The sequence below is a fragment of the Populus trichocarpa genome, chromosome 2 (genome assembly GCF_000002775.5).
Source record: "Populus trichocarpa isolate Nisqually-1 chromosome 2, P.trichocarpa_v4.1, whole genome shotgun sequence".
NCBI lineage: Eukaryota > Viridiplantae > Streptophyta > Magnoliopsida > Malpighiales > Salicaceae > Populus > Populus trichocarpa.
This window is the reverse complement of record NC_037286.2, coordinates 8,226,866-8,245,235: the sequence shown is the minus strand read 5'-3', so window position 1 is coordinate 8,245,235 and position 18,370 is coordinate 8,226,866. Positions and strand designations below refer to the sequence as shown.

Sequence of the window (18,370 nt, the reverse complement as noted above, 5' to 3'; positions counted from 1 at the left end):
AATAAAAAAATTGAAAGATGAAGAAATTAAAATAATAATAATTACCATTTCATAAATTATTTCAAATAAAATAAGTAACAATCAAAAGAATGAGGACCAAATTTGATTGATAAAAAATTTCAATTAAAAAATGATAAGGGAAATGCAAATAAAAATTACAAAAATGAGGATCAAAATTAATATAAAAATCAAATTCTAAGGAATGAAATTGAAAAAAAAAATATTCAAAAAAAATATAGCAATCAAAAGTTTGAGGATTAAATTTGATATAATCAACAAATAATATGATATTTCTAAAATTTTTATAATTTCTAGAAAATGTTTTTCGCCCAAAATAAAAAAAAACACTTTTTTGAAAACCAAACTAATTTTTTTTTATTAAAAAGTGTTTTTCGTTGAATAATTTTTTTAATAACAAACAAATAAAAAAAAATTTAAAAAATAATTTCTAAAAAATCTCTTTTCATCAAACAAACAAGATAGAAATCCCCTTATAACCTTTTACCTCTAGTTCATTAGAATTTGAAACACGTTTTTATCTGTAACTTCTTGTAAATTCAACGTGATTTTAGTGATATTTTCCATGGAATCCTGTATATATATATTTTTTTAAGATTTTCGCTTAATCCAACAAAACAATCGCTATTTTATATAATTTTAAAGAAAAGTAAAAATTTAAAAATAAATAAAGATTTTTTTTTTGCAAGCCGTTTATTTTTGTATTTTAAATTAATTTATTTAGTATTTTTAAATTATTTTAATGTAGTGATGTTAAAAAAAATAATAAAATATTATTTTAATATATTTTTAAATAAAAAATATTTTTAAAAATAACTGTCGGTCTCAAATACTATGATGTAGCTGGCGACAGGTCTTCTCCAGATATTCAAGGATTGCGTGCGAAGGATGACGAGTAGGCGATAGGTTGCTAAAACTCTCCTGCAGAGGCCAGAGGGGATGCCAGTCGTGACTTCTATCACGTGCGTTTGTGGGCTCCCGTTCAAATTACTAGAGGAGTTACTCGCTTTTTCAACAAGAGCGACTCCAAAAGAGGCCCAAAAGAAATCACTGAAAAGAATGGCTTTCATGCGCATCAAATCCTCGAAGGAAGAGGCCGTGTCCGTGTTGCTCAAAGCATTAGTTGGATCAGGTTATAAATCCTTGATATTTCTTGGCTGTTGATAATGCACACATTTCCTTGAAATACACTGGAAGGAATTGTTCAGTGAATCAAAAACATGCCATTCATCCTAAGGAAAGAAAGAAGACACAGGCACCGTTTTCATATATTAGGTCGCTGTGCTCTAAACCAAATATCTGTGCCTACTAGTATTGGATTCGTGGTCCTGCCTAAACCACGTATACTGCTCCATCTTTTACCACTCATTCAATATCATGGGGGCGACCGTAAAGATTTTCTGTGGTTTTTCCGATCACTGGAGTTGTCTAAGACAATCTTCTCCTCTTTATCAGTGAGAGCACTGCAATGAGTACGATAGGTATTATATTGATTAGCATCACCGGAGAAAAAGAATATGCAAAACAAGTTTTTGCATGTTCCTGAATCATCACATAACATAACAAAAAAACCCAAACAGCTCAGGCTGTTTACTGTGGAAATGAAACAGTAGATTCAGTTGTGCTATAAATGATGAATGATGCTCAACAAGAGGACAGATGAGTTACCATGCACACCACTAAAAACAGAGATTTCCTCGAATGTTGATCACAGCCAACAAAAGGCTGCTGCACAGAACCGACGATTATACTAGCAGGGAGGTCATTTGAGTCCCAAGAAATTCTGCAATGAGTTCCTAACCACCAAATAAAATGGAGGACCACATGACATATAAACGAATTATTCCATCACCTAATTGCGAATATTCTACAGCTGGGTTAGTCTGCCGGCTTCTATTAATCAATGAAACCCAAAATCAAAGATTTTCTCAGATGTTGAGATGCAATCAATGAATACATATAAAAGGACGCACAGAACCTTCAACTATATTTGGGTTCCAAGTAAATTTGCAATGAGATCTTAACCACCGTATATTTATCACTAGTGATGTGGATGACATGACAGATTAATGGATTTCTCCAAGACCTAGTTGTGGATATTCCAGGTTAGCCAAATTCAGCAGTTTCAACTTTGGAGACCCCAGACCGAAGGAGATTAAAAAGATAAGAGCAGTTTTTATCTATTGCGCCAATCTAAAAACAGAATTTCAGAAACAGACCTGTCATAAAGCCCAGCACCAGCATCATATCCTTCCGGATCTTCACCATTTGAGTCCGACCTGAATATTATGGAAGGCTTGCTATATAGGCCTATATTCTTACTCAGATAACCAGTACCTGGAAACCAGATTCATATTTGAGTTTAGAAGGTAACATGTGTATACGATTTTCTTTAATCACCTAAATTTAGTAAGCTGACATGTTAACTAAAAACCGATAAAGATAACCTAGCCTTCATATCGAGGAAAAAGGAGCATATAGTGAAGGCATATAAAGAGGATATGGAATCACAAAGGGAAACTTCAAATTGCATTTTTTTGGCAAAGAAGCTCATGGCTCGTCCAGGATATGCCCCCACCAAAGTCTCTCCCAAGCCCTTCACAATCTTTGTTTGGATTGACAGAATCAGATGAGATACCCGACCCTGTACTTAAAACAGAAAGAAAAAGGCTTGTATCTCACAGGTATACCCGATAAGGGATTCTTTGTTTGAATTACAAAAGCATAATCACCGCAAACGACTTCTTGGATCAATACAGCCATGCATAGATTCTCATGATTCAAGTTGGCTTTCCTACAACTAACATATGCTATTTCATTCCATTCCATTTTGAAGCCCAAACCTGTGGAGAAATAAAAACAATTATATCCCCTGTAAATGGAATCGCTTTTCTTTTTTCACCTGAAAATCACTGTAGCAGATTATGCCAATCCAAAAAACTTCAGTAATGCTCTAACCTTATGAAATTCATGTTGAGTTCTGTTGTTTTGAGAATTCACAGAGGAAGATTTGAGCTCCTCTATGCATTAGCCCATAACCTCTCATATATGTCACACACACTGGCATGCACACACAAGAATTTATACCAAATACAAGAGAAAAAAATTATATTTGCGGGGCCTAAGGAATGACACTGTCGCTCCAAAATAGATCAGAAAATGGGAAATTAGCCATGCTGTCCACCCAAAAAAATAATGAATTGTGACCCTCAAAAACGAACCACATGATACAGCAGGAGTTCTAGGAAAAGATACCATCTTTATAGCTTGCCAAGCACAAGTCCACCTTTTATCGCTTTCATCACCAGGCCAGGATACTCTTAATTTCTCATGTTGCTTTTAAGTTCATAAATCTACCAAGAATTTCAAAATATAACAAATTCCTAATGAAAATAGAAATTTTGATAACACACACCCGTTAAGACACCTCGAAGAGTTTTTTCTTTCAAAGGAAGACAAAATTTCTGTAATCATTAAATCAACTGAACTTCCACAAGGAGTAATTGATATTAAGAGTGACACTTGTTAGGAGATGAATAAATAAAGCATGTGATATCAAGGCAATAGGTTGTAACCTGCAGTTAGCTAGATAACTGATTATCAGGTGTTCATAAGTCAGAAGTCTGTGGCATCATTCAACGATAACCATTACTGACAGAAACCATTTTATAGGAAATAAGCACACGTACGTATGAGTAATCGGTCAAATCATAAAAAAAATAGTACCAAAGACAAAGTGCACAGATTTGTTGAATAGCATCTCGTATTGCTTGCAGTTTAGTAACATTTCCACCCAAAGAAAGTTTTTAAAAGCTTGAAATGCTTTTTGCAATATCCTGAAAGATAAATTAGGGCATCAAAACTGAGAAACAGAGAGCAAAACCAAATACTTCTTGCATTAACAGGGAGCAATGACATAGTATGTCTCACTTCAGCAAAGTATGCTGATGCCACCTACTTCACTGAACATTTTGTAGTTGGGGAGAAAATTTAAAGTGAAGGGCTTAGCTTGAATATTGAAAAGGGCACTGACCCAGTTAGTGGATACAAAACAATAAAGCTAAAGTGTGATGGTGGCTGAGAGTTTATTTATTAGAGATATCAAAGAAGCACTCTTGAATTAGTCATACTATGCTTCTGTTTAATCTTCTCTGTCTTTAATCTGGAGGATTCCTGATCTCCACCTTGTACATTTTTCTTTCTTTCTAACAGAATCTCTTCCTCTAGAAAAATATCTGATCCAGCAGTTCCCACTAGGGATGTTTGTCATGTAGTTTCTGGTTGGCCTAAACCAATGTCATTCTTGAGCATAAGCTAGCAAGCATCTATTCATTTTCCTGAGAGAAATCGCAACTGTTTACGGTCTAGCTTCTGCCAGTATTCTATGATTGCTTGTTGACAACTTATTGGAACTAATTGAAAATCAAGAGTGCATCTCCATTGATATTATCCAGAAAGAGGAAGGACGAAAGTTGGAATTACAGAGAAAGGAAGTTAAGAATTTACGTATATTATAGTTTTGTGAACTTTGAAAGGAACTCAACTCCATTTACCTCCTCGTCTCCCGGTACTCCAATAGTATTCACTAACTGCTGCCAGGGGGAAGAAGTACATTTTATAATGTGTGTGTGTGTGGTGTTAAAAGGCAGCACAATTGATTATTGGAGCCATAGAAGGTAACCGTGTTTATGAGGCAACAGCAACTATCTGCAGATCTGGCAAATTGACAATCAATCCACAGCATACCTGCAGCGCACTCAATAACTAAAATCACTGAGCACTCTAATCATGTTTCAGATATCAAGATAGGGTGCAGCAATAAGTGCACCATGCTCAGGAGGCTTTAACTCTCGACACATTATAACAGGCTTGTGGTTGCACGAGGTATATTACCAATACAAGGGTCAACATGTAAAGCCTCATTACTGAACCTGCCTAAGATTCAAGCATTGTGATATAGGCAGCTGTATTTGGCTGTCAAGCTCCTAACTTTTAAGTTTGCAAGCAAGGAAAGACACATCATAACAGGAGCCAAAAAAAATTAAATCTGTTCATATGGGCATCCATCATATAGGCAAGACTAGTTATCAGAATTTAAACTTGAGCCTAGGAAATTCTTATGCTTTCTCATACTTGAGCTACTTCAGTGCTGGTAAACTAAATGAATAAAAACCCATTTCATAATGATGAAAATATCACGATGTATAAGTCACACAGCATCTATGATAAGCAAATATTAGTAGCGCATAAAGATTGAAAGACCAGAAAGGACTTTCCCTCTTAAAAGTGATATTACCTAGTTAACATCTTCTGATAAAACAGTCTCGAAGGTTCCAAATGGGAGGGCAACGGAATCGGAATCTTAATCCATGATGAAACCCTTTTTCTTAGTGTCTATTTTGTATTGTGGTGCAAAGTGTTTTTCACTTGAAAATATATCAAAATGTTTTTTTTTTCAGTTTTTTTTATATTAGTATATCAAAATCATCTTAAAACATTAAAAAAATATATTAATTTAATGCTTTTTCAAGGCAAACACACTTTTGAAAAGCACCTCAAACTCAAAGCATGCACTCCCAAACGGAGATTTAAGAATTTGACACTGCAAGATTTTGTACCAACCTGCACAAGGCAATATTAGAACATCCTTGCTTTAAAGACTTATCAACTGTGTTGTAATTGTTGACAACAACTTACACCCACTGTTGGAAAAATCAGATGAGCACAGCTGACCCAGCTTGATTATGTGTCATCATATTAAAATAAGATATGTACACAAACACTTCAAATAAATATATTTAGACATCATTTTGTAGTTTCTCAATATTATTGGCTTTGTGTATAAGTCAACGTTTCTTCCGGTACAATTTGATATCATTTAACTGATGAAGTCTAGTAATTTGACAATTTGTTATTCAGGAAATGAAATTCCAAGTTAGTTGTCAGAATTAGAAGATGGGGGGCCTTCTAAACGTATGTAGTCATACATGATTCCTTGGAAAGGGCTGGTGGCCATAGTTTGAGTCAAGAAAATAGTATTATCCTCTTCCACGAGCTCAGAACCTGGCACTTCTATGTTGTAAAGCCAATAGAGTCCATGAATTCCATGTCTCATAATTGTGTTGTCATGCCCAATTACTCCAGTTGACCATGGATTTGTTTCTAGACTATTGATGCGAACCTTAAGAATAAATTAATATAGGTGATTAAATAGTAAATTATATCCGGATAAACCAAAAGGAAATGAAAGGAGTTACAAAAGAAGAAGAAGAAGAAGGAGAAGAATGATACCTGCAATTCAGCAACATTTGCAGTTGCAAGTGCTAATCGTAGTTTGTATGATCCACTGTTTTGTACATTGTCAAGTTTGAACTTGATCTGCCATGTAGTTCCTTGATATGAATTGTCATCTTTCTTCCTGAAATGCTTAGAAAGCTTGTTAATTGAGAAAAAAACATCAAACCCCATGAACAACAGAGCTACAGATGACGATCATTTTTATGATGCAAGTGTCTTGGATTCATTTCCCTCTCAAAAATTTGTCTGTCAATCTGATGAAGAAAAACATGTAGGATGAATCAAACCTTGTAACTTGAGCGAAGAACCAATCTTTTGCGTAGTCACTTGTACCAACCGTGTAAACCAAATCTTCATCAGGGTATAAATCTGCATACCTTTCCCATAATCCGTACTGCCTGAACCTGAGAAGAGAAAAGAAAATGAAGATTTCAAGTGTAAATTATCTCTGAAGATTTCACATTAAACCATATGTTAACAATCAACTCCCATAATTTAAATGTGTAAATTATCTGCATTAAGGGGAGAGAACCTGTCAGGGTGATTGACATAAAGTTCATTGATATACTTAGGATCGGGGTCAGGAACGTAGAATTCTGCGGCAGAACGGTTCGGTATGCCTATTTCCCACAATGTAGGGCCATCTCTCGGGGGCTTGTATATAACATCACCCAAGTCCAGATCACAACCTGCCACACAGTGAAATGGACAAATCCTAAAGCATCGGAATTTAAAAGGTAACTCATATTGGCAGGAAAGACGTTCATTAATTATGACAGAAAACCGCACCTGGTGTTATGGTAATAACTTCATCATTTCGGTAATCTCCAATAAAACCAGGAATCCATGCATAAAGATTATAGTCACCAGTTCTTATATCGTTAATGGAAAAATATCCTTCTGGATCTGCCTTAGTCCAGAACTGATAGCCCTGGAAAATGAACCACATGTATAAGAACATAATGATATTCCGAAGTAATGAGGCTAACTTGTCTTGCTCTACTTTGACAATTAATCGGAAAATGAGCTGTTTTATTCTGGACAGTTTTGTCTAGATCTTTGAACTAGCTTATTAAACAGTCTCAGGGTAATTAATAAAGATTAACATAGAGCTAAAAAGGGCATAAATTATTTCTTCAGTAGTGACAGAATAAATTTACCTTGCATTCTCTTTGCCATGATCCAATATCTCCTGGAGGTGCCAACCCCACACAGGCACCATTGCCTGGTATACAGTAATCACTAATAAACCTAGACAAATTTAGTTATTACATCAAGCTCAGATTAAATACATATCAAGCCTTCAAATTAAAGCCTGGAAAATGAATATCTCTACCTGTCTTGAACTTGCAATCGACCATTGACGCAACCACGTTGTTCTGATGATGGAAAATCCTCTGAAGCTGGGAAACTGTAGGGCCAATTCTGAACTTCAATTAACATCTGAATATTTAACGTGCATTAGTCCTTGTTCATTACAAGATTTTAGTAGCATAGTTTGTCTAGGAAAAGGAATATGGAGTTTCTTTGAGTCTTAGACCTGTTTCTTGGCATCCTCCCATAGCCAACGTGGTTCATTTTGATCATCCAACAAAGTATTGAGATAGATAAAAACAGGGCCAAAAACTTTCTTCCATGGCTCACCCGGTTTTAGTTTCAGCACCATATCCTCCCCTGAATAATGGGCACTAAGAAACATCTGATTTTAAAACATTTTAATTAGGTACATGAGCTGGATATCAATCCTTGAAGAAAAGTTCCAAGTGAGAACATAAATCACTGCTAAACATCTTAGTCCTAGAGCGGAAGATCTCCATTTTTTCTTAGAGTCCAAACTACTTACAGCAAGACTGATGGGACCAACATGAGAGCTAAGGTTTTGCTTTAGAGGTCCTCCAGATCGGAACTCATTGCTGGGTGTGATTTGCCAGAATCCAACGGGGGGGTTGAAGCATATCCATCCATGAACCTGAAGATCTTTATTTTCGCATGAGTATTGGTATTTATCATCCACCTGCACTTCATTACAGTCAAAACTGAAATGAATATATATGATGACGTGATCATTTGAGGTCAGAGTAACTTCAATTGAGAAGAAATTAAGGAATTCCTTATAGTGAATTTACAGCAGCCTATTTGTTTGTGTGACACTAGCCCTGCTTCTTGGCGATAACAATTAGTACACAGCAGATAGTTGTGTAAAACTGTTAAACATGGAGGGAGGATTGTGAAGAATTATTACCTCTCCTTTGAATTCAGCCTCCACAGGATTGACAAGTAGGACGGCTTCAGGGTAAGCAAGGGGTTCGCCTCTTTTTGGTAACCGGTCCTCTGGTAATGGCATGCATCTTTGCCTGTTATCGGCCACTGCCATGTAGTGAAACCTATTTGCTCAAAACAAAAGAAATCACTTTAAAGTTCACTTTCTTTTGCTTTAGATATGGTTTATAGAGCTTGAATCCATCCTAAACGCAGTTAGTAGGCTTGATAACTACTGAAGTGACTAGAATTGCGGACACAATTTTATTACAGAATAAACTAGAGTAAACTTCCGTACTTGTCCTTCCTAAGCTTGAATACAATCCTGGTCTGGGGAAGGTTGAAAGCGGGCCATTCCTTGAAGTGCTCATAAATGGCATAGGAGTAGAAGCCAGAGGAATTACGAAGCATAATAAACCTGAAAAGCCATCGTTATTGTTAACATTAACACAAGCCTAGGTCGCCAGCTTTTTTAACCTTTGTCACGTCTACTGAGATGAAAATATAAACCAGTGCCAATTACCTCTTGTCTATGTTCAGGGGAGCAAGCTTGCCCTCTAGTGAAGGATCCCACATTCTAGTGAATGAGATTTCTACTTGTTCCTCATTTTCTACCACCACTCTAAAACTTTCTCCTTTAATCCTGAATGGTGGCACATACGAGGAAGAACTTAGGTAACTATAACATTTTGGTACCAAACTGAAAGAGGAAATGTGACAAGAAGGAATTGGAAAAATGAAGTGAATGTAGCGAGTAACAAGGCAAATAACTCGGAATGAAAAACCCAGAAACATCATTATGGAACCAGTTAAAAAGAAAAGCAATTTCATACGCATCGGATGTTCCTGTGGTTCCTGTGCTTCCTTCTTTACTCCATACAAGATCCCAATATCTGCATATTCCGACCAGTAGTATAAATATCTGGCAACTGAACCCACAGATAAATATCGTGATTTATGTTTAAATGCCATGTACCCTCTATTGGATTCATCATTGAGAACTTCAAGTAAATTGCTGATGCCATTATATTGTATTCCAGTGACAATTCCCTCTGGTTTGGATAACGTGACTTGGAGTATGCCATTATCCATCACCACCTGCTTGCATTAAACAACAAATTTCCTCAAGTGTCACGTACAAAATTCAGACCAATCCCATTTTACTTCATATTTGCATCTTTCACAACTTATGGTTGCACGTAAAAGTGAGAAACATAGAAAAAAAAACGCAAAAGATAAAAGAAAAAACAAGGCAGCATGCAAATCGAATTACATGACGTTCTTGGATATGCAACTGCACCCCTTGGTTTGACATGATGGAGCTCTTATGAAGCTGTGGAGCCTCTCTGAGGTATAACGATTTTGATCTTGTAACTGAGGCAGCAGTTAATTTTCTAAGCAAACACAAGCACGGGCCAATATAAAAGGTCTGATCTCAAGTCTTACCTCTTCAATCTTAATGCAAAGGATTGAGGTTATATGACTTGTAAGAGATCCATATATAATTGCCTTTAGTTCACTTAGACTAGGGGCCAAGCATTCTTTACGAGCTTGGTGTCTTTGCAAATTCTTTACTCAGTCGTCACCACTGCTTGGCGCATTATAGAACCTTTCAAGATCCGCCATGTGCAAAAGTCATTGGCACACATCAGAAGTCATCGACATTATACAATGTGTGAGCCTAACGCCACAACCAGTGCTTAGGGGCCTACAGGATATGGATGATATCATGATGCTAACTAAGGCTTGTAACACCATGAAATACACATGAAGAAGATATGATCTGTTCAAATTGTTTAATGTGTTTATAATATCACAAGCATGCGTGTATAATTTGTCAAAGGGAATCTGTCTTGTAACCTTTATTTTGCTTGATTCTCAAAATGGCTGGGAAGCACAATCGAGAGATGAGGAATTCTACCGTGATGATATTGGGACTGAAGCTAATGTTATCTTTCGTAAGTAGAGCTAACCAGTATAAAGATAGATAAATAAGATTTTAAAAATAATTTTATATTATTTTCTCATATTTTTTTAAAAAATTGAAATTTATATAGATTCATATTATTTTATATGAATTTAATTTTCAATGAACAAAATAGAAATAGTAAAATTTGATATTACTATTTGATCATTAAGGTTTTCATAATTTCAATTAAAAAATCTAAGTTATTAAGAGCAAGATAAAAAATAATTTTTTATTATAACACGTGGCCTCTCCAAAGTCCAGTGAAGGAACTAGGATTCATAATCACAAGGCTCAAAAAGTCTACTAAACACCCAAGCCCACCCCTTAGCGAGTCTCGTTGCTCTGTTTGAGAAGGCCCTAGTTCATGATTGGATTTCTTTCTCTCTGAGTATTCTTAAGCACGTTTCTGCTCCTTTTGGCGAGTATTCCGTTTAATTTACACAATCACTTTATTTCTGGATGATGAATGAATATCAGGAGGGTATATGAGATTTTGATAAGGATTATGGTTTAAAGTGTATTTTTTATTAGAAAATATATTAAAATAATATCTGAGATTTTGATAAGGATTATGGTTTAAAGTGTATTTTTTATTATAAAATATATTAAAATAATATTTTTTTAAAATTATTATTAATTTCAACATGTCAAAATGATATAAAAATATATAAAAAATTAATTTTAAATAAAAATAAAATTTAAAATTTTTTAAAAACACGATTTGAATCATATTTCTAAACATAATTTTAATGATTTTAAGCGAGAAAAATATGAATAGCATTTTTATGCCAAGTTCGGACGAATTTTTACAGCATCCTCCACTTCAATTCAAATCACACTTTCCCAAGAAATAGAGGGTAGCATTTCAATTATTATTATTATTATTATTATTATTGTTTTGTCACCAACATAAAGGAGTGCTGGGAACCTAACACAGGAATCACCCAATAATTAACTAAATTGGATATGCAGTAAGGTAGCGTGTCATTGGCATATATTGACATAAAACTCTTATACAGTTTTATGACATATAACGGGGAACTATCACATATTGAAGAAGTGGTATTACCAAGGAAGAAGGAAAGACGTTCATTACAAAAGATTAAAAAAAAAGAATAAAGGAAAAGAACAATAAATTCCTTGTGCAAACATTCCAAGTTGATGTTTTATCCTTCCTGTCGAATGTCGAAGAAAGATAAAATCAAAGTGTCTCCTTGGAATCAGGTGGTGGAGGGCCTTCTAAGCGAATATAATCATACATGATGCCCTGCAAAGGGCTGGTTCTAGGTGTTTGTGTCAGAAACACGGTATTTTCTCCTTCCACAAGCGTAGTGCCTGGCACATCTACATTGTAAAGGCGGTAGAGGCCATGGACTCCATGCCTTGCTATTGTGTTGTCATGCCCAATTTCTCCGGTTGAAAAATGGGGAGGATCTATTTTTGGATCGTTTATCCTAACCTTTTAAAATAAAAACAGTGTCAAACCACAGGCAAAGAAAGTTAGAGGAAAAAACATTGAAAGTAATCATACAAGAGAGTTCTATCGATTGTCAAGTCCATACTTGCAGTTCTGCAACGTTGGCTGTTGCCAGTGCCAATCGTAACTTGAACGCGCCGCTTTGATCTACATTGTCCAGCTTGAACCTGATTTGCCATGTCGTTCCTTCTAATGTACCGTCATCTTTCTTCCTGCAGTGCACTAAACATCAAGCCCAAATGCCTTGCATCTATTTTGGAACAACCATTAGCTCATAGTGGACACGAATTATCCGCTAGCTAAGCATTAGACTATCATTTTCATGGCGACAGACCATGTGACAGGGCAGGACGGGCTCATCAGAGAATTTGTTACATCTTTGGACGATTTATTTGTTGTCCATAGGTTTGTCATGGTAGATAGACAACGCAAATATGTGACTTGATTAGTGAAATTGAAACCCAGTATGGTAGAGTTGAACCTGTTTACTTGAGCGAAAAACCAGTCTTTCTTGTAGTCACTGTGACCAACTTTGTATACCAGATCCCCATCAGGATATAAATCAGCATACCTTTCCCACAGCCCATACTGTCTAAACCTGAAAATATAAAAGAACAGTCAGAACTTTACCGAACATCACAGCAACGATCAATGAATTGCCCTTGTAGTTTGTTCCTGACAGTTAAAATAATAACAAGGGCTAACCTGTCAGGATGGTTGATGAAAAGTTTGTTAATATACTTTGGGTTAGGATCAGGAATGTAAAACTCTGCAGCAGATCGATCAGGTATGCCTATTTCCCACACTGTTGGACCATCTCTTGGAGGTTCATATACAAGATCACCAACATCGATTTCACAACCTGCCTTGCATGTTATCAGACAATGTGCTGGATGATGTATACTACAGAATTGAGGATGTTAACGGAGTGAAGCAGATTGTGAAATATTAAGACCTGCAGTTACTGTAATAACAGTATCATTACGGTAATCGCCGATGAAACCAGGAATCCATGCATAAAGATTGTAGTCGCCAGTGCGTATATCGCCAATACAGAAAGAGCCGTCCCCATCTGTTTTGGTCCAGAATTGGTATCCCTAATAAGCATAAGATTTAAGATCCACTTGATAGCATGATGAATAAGCTACGCTGAAAATTGATTTATTGATGAAATAGTCTATGTTGTCTTGAATTGATCTGTTTAAGATGCTAGGAAAATTAGATCACCTTGCATTCTCTTTGCCACGATCCAACATCTCCTGGCGGTGCTAGCCCCACATAAGCATCATTAGCAGCTATGCATTCATGGCTTATATACCTACCAAGCCCATACATAGAAGGTTCATTTCATTTCCCTGGCATGGGAAAATAATAGCAAAAGAGGGCAACGAACTACTTTAAGAAATCCTAGGGGTATTAGACAACTCAAGGAAAAGGAAAAGGCTCATCTAGAGAACCAAAAATGCTGTCGTTTTTCCAGAAATTGAAGTCACAAGGAACTAAGAAGTAAATACCTATCTAGGACTTGTAATCTGCCACTGATTTTACCACGTTGATCGGAGCATGGAAAATCTTCAGAAGCTGGGAAGCTGTACGGCCAACAGTGGACTTCCTTCAAATACTAAGATAGAAATTTGTGTTATTGCCTGTAGGATAAGAAGCCAAAAACCTCCCGGTTCATTCTGAATGTATCAATACATAAATAAAAGTTCTATGCTTTGAACCTGTTCTTTAGCATCATCCCACAGGGAAAGTGCATTATCTTTATCCATAACAGAGTTAAGATACATAAAAACTGGTCCAAAAACCTTCTTCCACGGTTCACCTGGGTTGAGTTTTAGCACAAGGTCCTCTCCAGCATAATGAGCACTGAGAAACATCTGGTTGTGCGTGGCAATAATTAGAGGTTACATCAATTTTCATACTAATTTCTGAGGCATTTACGAAGTTATCACATGAAACGCACATCTATGTTGTCTGTGACCAAATTAAAAGTCTAACTAAAGCTTTAAAGTATATGACTGATGCGATTATTCTGCTTAGCAGGCAAATCAAATTAAGAGTGCAATGAGTGACTTACTGCGAGAGTATAGGGTCCAACATGGGAGGTAAGGTTCTGCTTGAGTGGTCCACCAGATCGGAACTCACTGCTAGGTGTGATTTGCCAGAACCCCGTGGGTGGATCAAAGCACATCCACCCATGAACATGGAGATCTTTGTTCTCACATGAGTATTGATACTTGTCATCTACCTGCAAATAAGAAATTTAGATGTCACCCATTTGTAAGATCATAACACAAAACTATGGGCATCTGTACACATCTTAGAGTTTAGATATCAGGATTCCAGATTAGTAATTGATCATCAGTGCCGGCTAATTAACTGATGGAGAAGCAAATTCAAAATAGGATGATGGTGGAATAGGTACCTCTCCTTTGAACTCTGGCTCCACTGGGTCAACAAGCAAGACTGCTTCGGGAAAGTCTAGGGGCTCACCTCTTTCAGGTTGCCTGTCATCAGGAAGTGGCATGAATCTTTGCCTGTTGTCTGCTACGACCATGTAGTGAAACCTATAAGCCCCCATAAATTCCCATTGTTAGTTAATTACTAATTCACTTAAATTAACACAACCTCCAAATCCCCACAAATATTTCAGGCTCATTAAAAAAAAGTAAATGTTGATAAGCTGTATATAATATCTCTACTTGTCTTTTCTGAGCTGGAAGACAATTCTGGTTTGCGGGAGGTTGAAGGGAGGCCAGTCTGCTAAATGCTCAAAAATGGCATAGGAATAAAATCCTGAAGAATTCCTAAGCATTATGAACCTGAAAAAACACATCACAGCACCTTTTCTTACGAACCACCAACTTTTTTGACCAACACTGAATATGTGATTTACGTCGGGGTGACGTTTGTTTTTTTTAATATTTATTTACGAGGAGAACTTAAATAGATAGTTCAGGAATGCACCTTTTGTCCAAGTTTAAGGAAACGAATTTGCCTTCAAGGGAGGGATCCCATGTTCTTGTGAATGAGATTTCTACTTGCTCTTCATTTTCCACTATAACCCTAAAAGTTGTTCCTTCAAACCTGCGTGTTTAGATAGTCGAAATGAGGCTATAACCTAGAAGAAGAAGAGCGTATTTATGGCTTGTTCATGTAGATAGAAAGTGGACGTACACGTCAAAAGTTCCTGTTGTTCCTGTGCTTCCTGCTTGACTCCAAACAAGGTCCCAATATCTGATCCAATCCAACACAGCAACAATTTTTAATCAACTAACTTGTAGACTCTTGCTTTTGTCAGAAAATTTGGCTTCCCAGTTGGATGCATAGGAAATAATTTTGTGTACTCATTTATGGTTCAACATTTTAAAAAGTTCAATAAATATTATTTTATTTTAATATAAATGGTGTCACATACATACCCTCTGTTAGTTTCCAAGTCAAGAGCTTCAAGCAAATTGTCTATACCATTATACTGAATGCCAGTAACGATTCCTCCTGGGTTTGATAGTGTGACTTGAAGAATGCCGTTATCCATAACCACCTGCATAACCAGAATGCCCCACCTATAATATTTTAAATTATACTATCAAACGAGTATATGAACGAAGTTCTTATGAAGTAAACTACTTACATGCTGATCTTCAATGAGCAACTGCACCCTTGGAGTTGACATGATTGAGCTGGACTTATTTGCTGTCTTCCACAAACAAAGAAGTGAAAAGGAAACAAATTTATAGCGAGCAGCCCAGGCGCTACGTATATACAAAGATATCAATTTTAAGAGGGGAAGTCGTGTTCATATACTGTTACTGCTTAGAAATTTGGACGTATGTATACAAGTGTAAAGGCTTGAATTATAGAGAAAGTATTCTTTTCCTTGAAGGATCACTTACTTTTGTCACCTCCAACATGTTGGTGAGTTTGATTCAGTCGTGCAAGAGTCGCTAAGTAGGAAACCACAGTATAGAATATTATTAAGGCCATAATTAGAAAAGAACTGATGGGAGGTATTGTTCTTCGTTGTTGAATTCATGGCGTATCTAGTCTCCCTACTTTTAATTTTATCTGTATTTGGTCCTTCTAGCTAGTTTTTATCCTAATGCCATCCCTCACTCCTTTGTTTCTGTATCTGCAATCATTCTATCCTAATGCCATCCCTCATTCTATAATTTTTTAATTTTAGTTCATTTCAATTGTTCATTAACTTGGCAACGAGCAGCATTTTGAGGCTCTACCTTGTAACGTGGCCCTTCATAAGCTTATTCCCAGATAGCTGAAGAGAAGTCACATTACGATCACGAAATAAACTAAAACAACTTTATCTTTCTGTTTTTTCAGTGCTCACATGTTATATTGGAATGTTTTTATATATTTGGGTTTGTTCCGCTTCGCTTGCTCTGGCGTTTGTGCCATGACAAAGCTTATTTCTACCTTAAAAAAAAATAAAAATGCTGTAATGAAATGCAGTTACAGGGTTCTGTTAAAAAAAGAAAGAAAATAGACTAAAATTGATAGCATGAAAAAAGAGTTGCTTTATGCATTTTCACTGTTTAGGAGGCACGTCATTTTACACTTTGGTCTCTTTTTTTCAAAAATTCAATTTCAATCATCAAACTTTTTTTATTTTACATTTCAATCCCTACTAATTGATAGATGAGAGAATAGTACTGCTGTGGAGGGACAGGAGAGAAAAGGCTTTCATACAATCACGTTTCGACTACCAAAAACTCAATCTTAATGTTAATAGGTTAGTACTCTTGGCAAGAAAAGTTTAATGAAGGTTGTTTGTATCTTTAATAATACCAAAACTGAACAAGCACAGAGGAGTTTGATTTGATTTGAATTTTAGTTTTTAGGACAATGAAAATGTGTTTTGGCTTCAAAAATAAGATTATTAAAGTTCGAAGGTTTTTTTTAAAAAACTTTTAGGTGAAAAAAGTTGAGAATTAGATTTTTAAAGTAAAAAAACTTCAATCCCAATTTTCTAATTATATAAAGTGATCATAATTCATTGCAGTAGATGATATGTCTTTTCACTATCTTAAAAAGCATGCATACTAGGCATTGTTTTTTAAGGCCTGGGCTAGATACTCCAGGCCTTTTTATATTAGTTTTTTTAGATAAATAAATATAATGAATTTAAAAAATCATTCAATTATGTTATGTTTTATAAATAAGATTTGAGGTTTTTGTGGTAATATTTACAACTTTCTTTGAATATATATATATATATATGAAACTATACAAATAAGTTTTTTTAAAAAACTGTGCGTGAATACTCTCTCTATATATTATTTTTTAATATTATTTACATGGATTTATTTTATTTTTTTACACAACCACATAAAAATAATCGAAGCATTATTTTTTTATTTTTAATTGAAAATTTCTTTACATTTGAAAAATCATATTTTTGATAAAAAAAAAGATATTTTTTTTATCCATATAGAAAAGAAATGAATGAATAACAAACAAGGAGTTTCAACTAAGAAAATAATTTTTGGTAATTTTGTTTATTTTATTTGGTGTAAGTTCTTATAATAAAAATAAAAAAATTATAATAACAATTAAAAAGAAGAAGAAAAAAGAAAAAAACACAATTTAAAAGGAAGGAAAAGAGATCAAGAAGATGAAGGATCAAATAATATAATAGAAGATCATAAAAATGGGAAAAAGAAAAACAAAATAGAGATTCAGGTAAAATTAGAAATCATTATTCAAAGAGATCTTGCAAAATAAACAAGGAAATAACTTAATTTCTTACATAAAATTCTCAAATTAGAAATCATTATTCAAGAAGAAAATAATATAAAAATCTTTCAATATTTGTTTTTTTTTAATTATATTCTAAACAATATAGACAGGGATAAGAAAACCGTGGAGAGGAAGACATTAGCCAGCCATAGCAGAAATACTCTAGAGTCTAGACATTAGAAAACACTACAGACAAAGAGACTTAGCTGTCTTCCACAGACAAAGAAGTGCGAAGGAAACAAATTTGTAGCGAGCAATCCAAGCGCTACAAAGATATCAATTTTAAGAGGGGAAGTCTTGTTCGTATACTGTGACTGCTTAGAAATTTGGACAAATGTATACAAGTGTAAAGGCTTCCAAGATTCTGCTTGTCCGCGAGCAAATCTTTGAAAGATAGAGAAAGTATTCTTTTACTTGAAGGATCACTTACTTTTGTCACCTCCAATTTGATTCAGTCGTGCAAGAGTCGCTAAGTAGGAAGCCACAGTATAGAATAATAAGGCCCTGAGAAAAGAATTGATGCCAAGTATTTTTCCTCCTTGTTGAATTCATTTAGAAGCCTAGGTATTGAACTCTATCCAATCAAGCAA

General features: G+C 35.3%; 2 protein-coding genes across 6 annotated transcripts; both read right to left on the bottom strand.

Annotated features, from left to right (window-relative positions):
- Positions 1-1,176: 1,176 nt before the first annotated feature.
- LOC7467220 (probable rhamnogalacturonate lyase B) lies at positions 1,177-10,102 on the bottom strand. Of its 4 annotated transcripts, XR_008058641.1 has the most exons (16): positions 9,848-10,102; positions 9,551-9,672; positions 9,408-9,467; positions 9,098-9,217; positions 8,873-8,992; positions 8,558-8,699; positions 8,159-8,329; positions 7,856-8,014; positions 7,652-7,758; positions 7,476-7,566; positions 7,105-7,246; positions 6,848-7,004; positions 6,603-6,719; positions 6,310-6,436; positions 2,238-4,764; positions 1,177-1,481 (listed from the first exon to the last, which is right to left on the bottom strand). XR_008058641.1 is itself a non-coding variant. In XM_024594810.2 (15 exons), exons 1-15 carry the CDS (start codon positions 9,887-9,889, stop codon positions 5,954-5,956), a joined length of 1,914 nt encoding a protein of 637 aa, XP_024450578.1. In that variant the 5' UTR covers positions 9,890-10,096; the 3' UTR covers positions 5,789-5,953. The 4 variants fall into 4 exon arrangements, 3 of the variants coding, with proteins under 3 accessions (XP_024450578.1, XP_024450576.1, XP_052306831.1); XM_024594810.2 differs by lacking the exons at positions 1,177-1,481; positions 2,238-4,764 and adding an exon at positions 5,789-6,199 and having other exon boundaries at positions 7,476-7,557; positions 9,848-10,096; XM_024594808.2 differs by lacking the exons at positions 1,177-1,481; positions 2,238-4,764 and adding an exon at positions 5,789-6,199 and having other exon boundaries at positions 9,848-10,093.
- A 1,408-nt stretch (positions 10,103-11,510) lies between these two features.
- LOC7467219 (probable rhamnogalacturonate lyase B) lies at positions 11,511-15,808 on the bottom strand. 2 transcript variants are annotated; one of them, XM_024595597.2, is made up of 15 exons: positions 15,658-15,808; positions 15,446-15,567; positions 15,201-15,260; positions 14,991-15,110; positions 14,726-14,845; positions 14,449-14,590; positions 14,101-14,271; positions 13,745-13,900; positions 13,535-13,641; positions 13,248-13,338; positions 12,976-13,117; positions 12,726-12,882; positions 12,502-12,618; positions 12,106-12,232; positions 11,511-12,002 (listed from the first exon to the last, which is right to left on the bottom strand). In XM_024595597.2, the coding sequence occupies exons 1-15, from the start codon at positions 15,697-15,699 to the stop codon at positions 11,745-11,747; spliced, it is 1,932 nt and encodes a 643-aa protein (XP_024451365.1). In that variant the 5' UTR covers positions 15,700-15,808; the 3' UTR covers positions 11,511-11,744. The 2 variants fall into 2 exon arrangements, with proteins under 2 accessions (XP_024451365.1, XP_024451366.1); XM_024595598.2 differs by lacking the exon at positions 14,726-14,845.
- Positions 15,809-18,370: the final 2,562 nt, after the last annotated feature.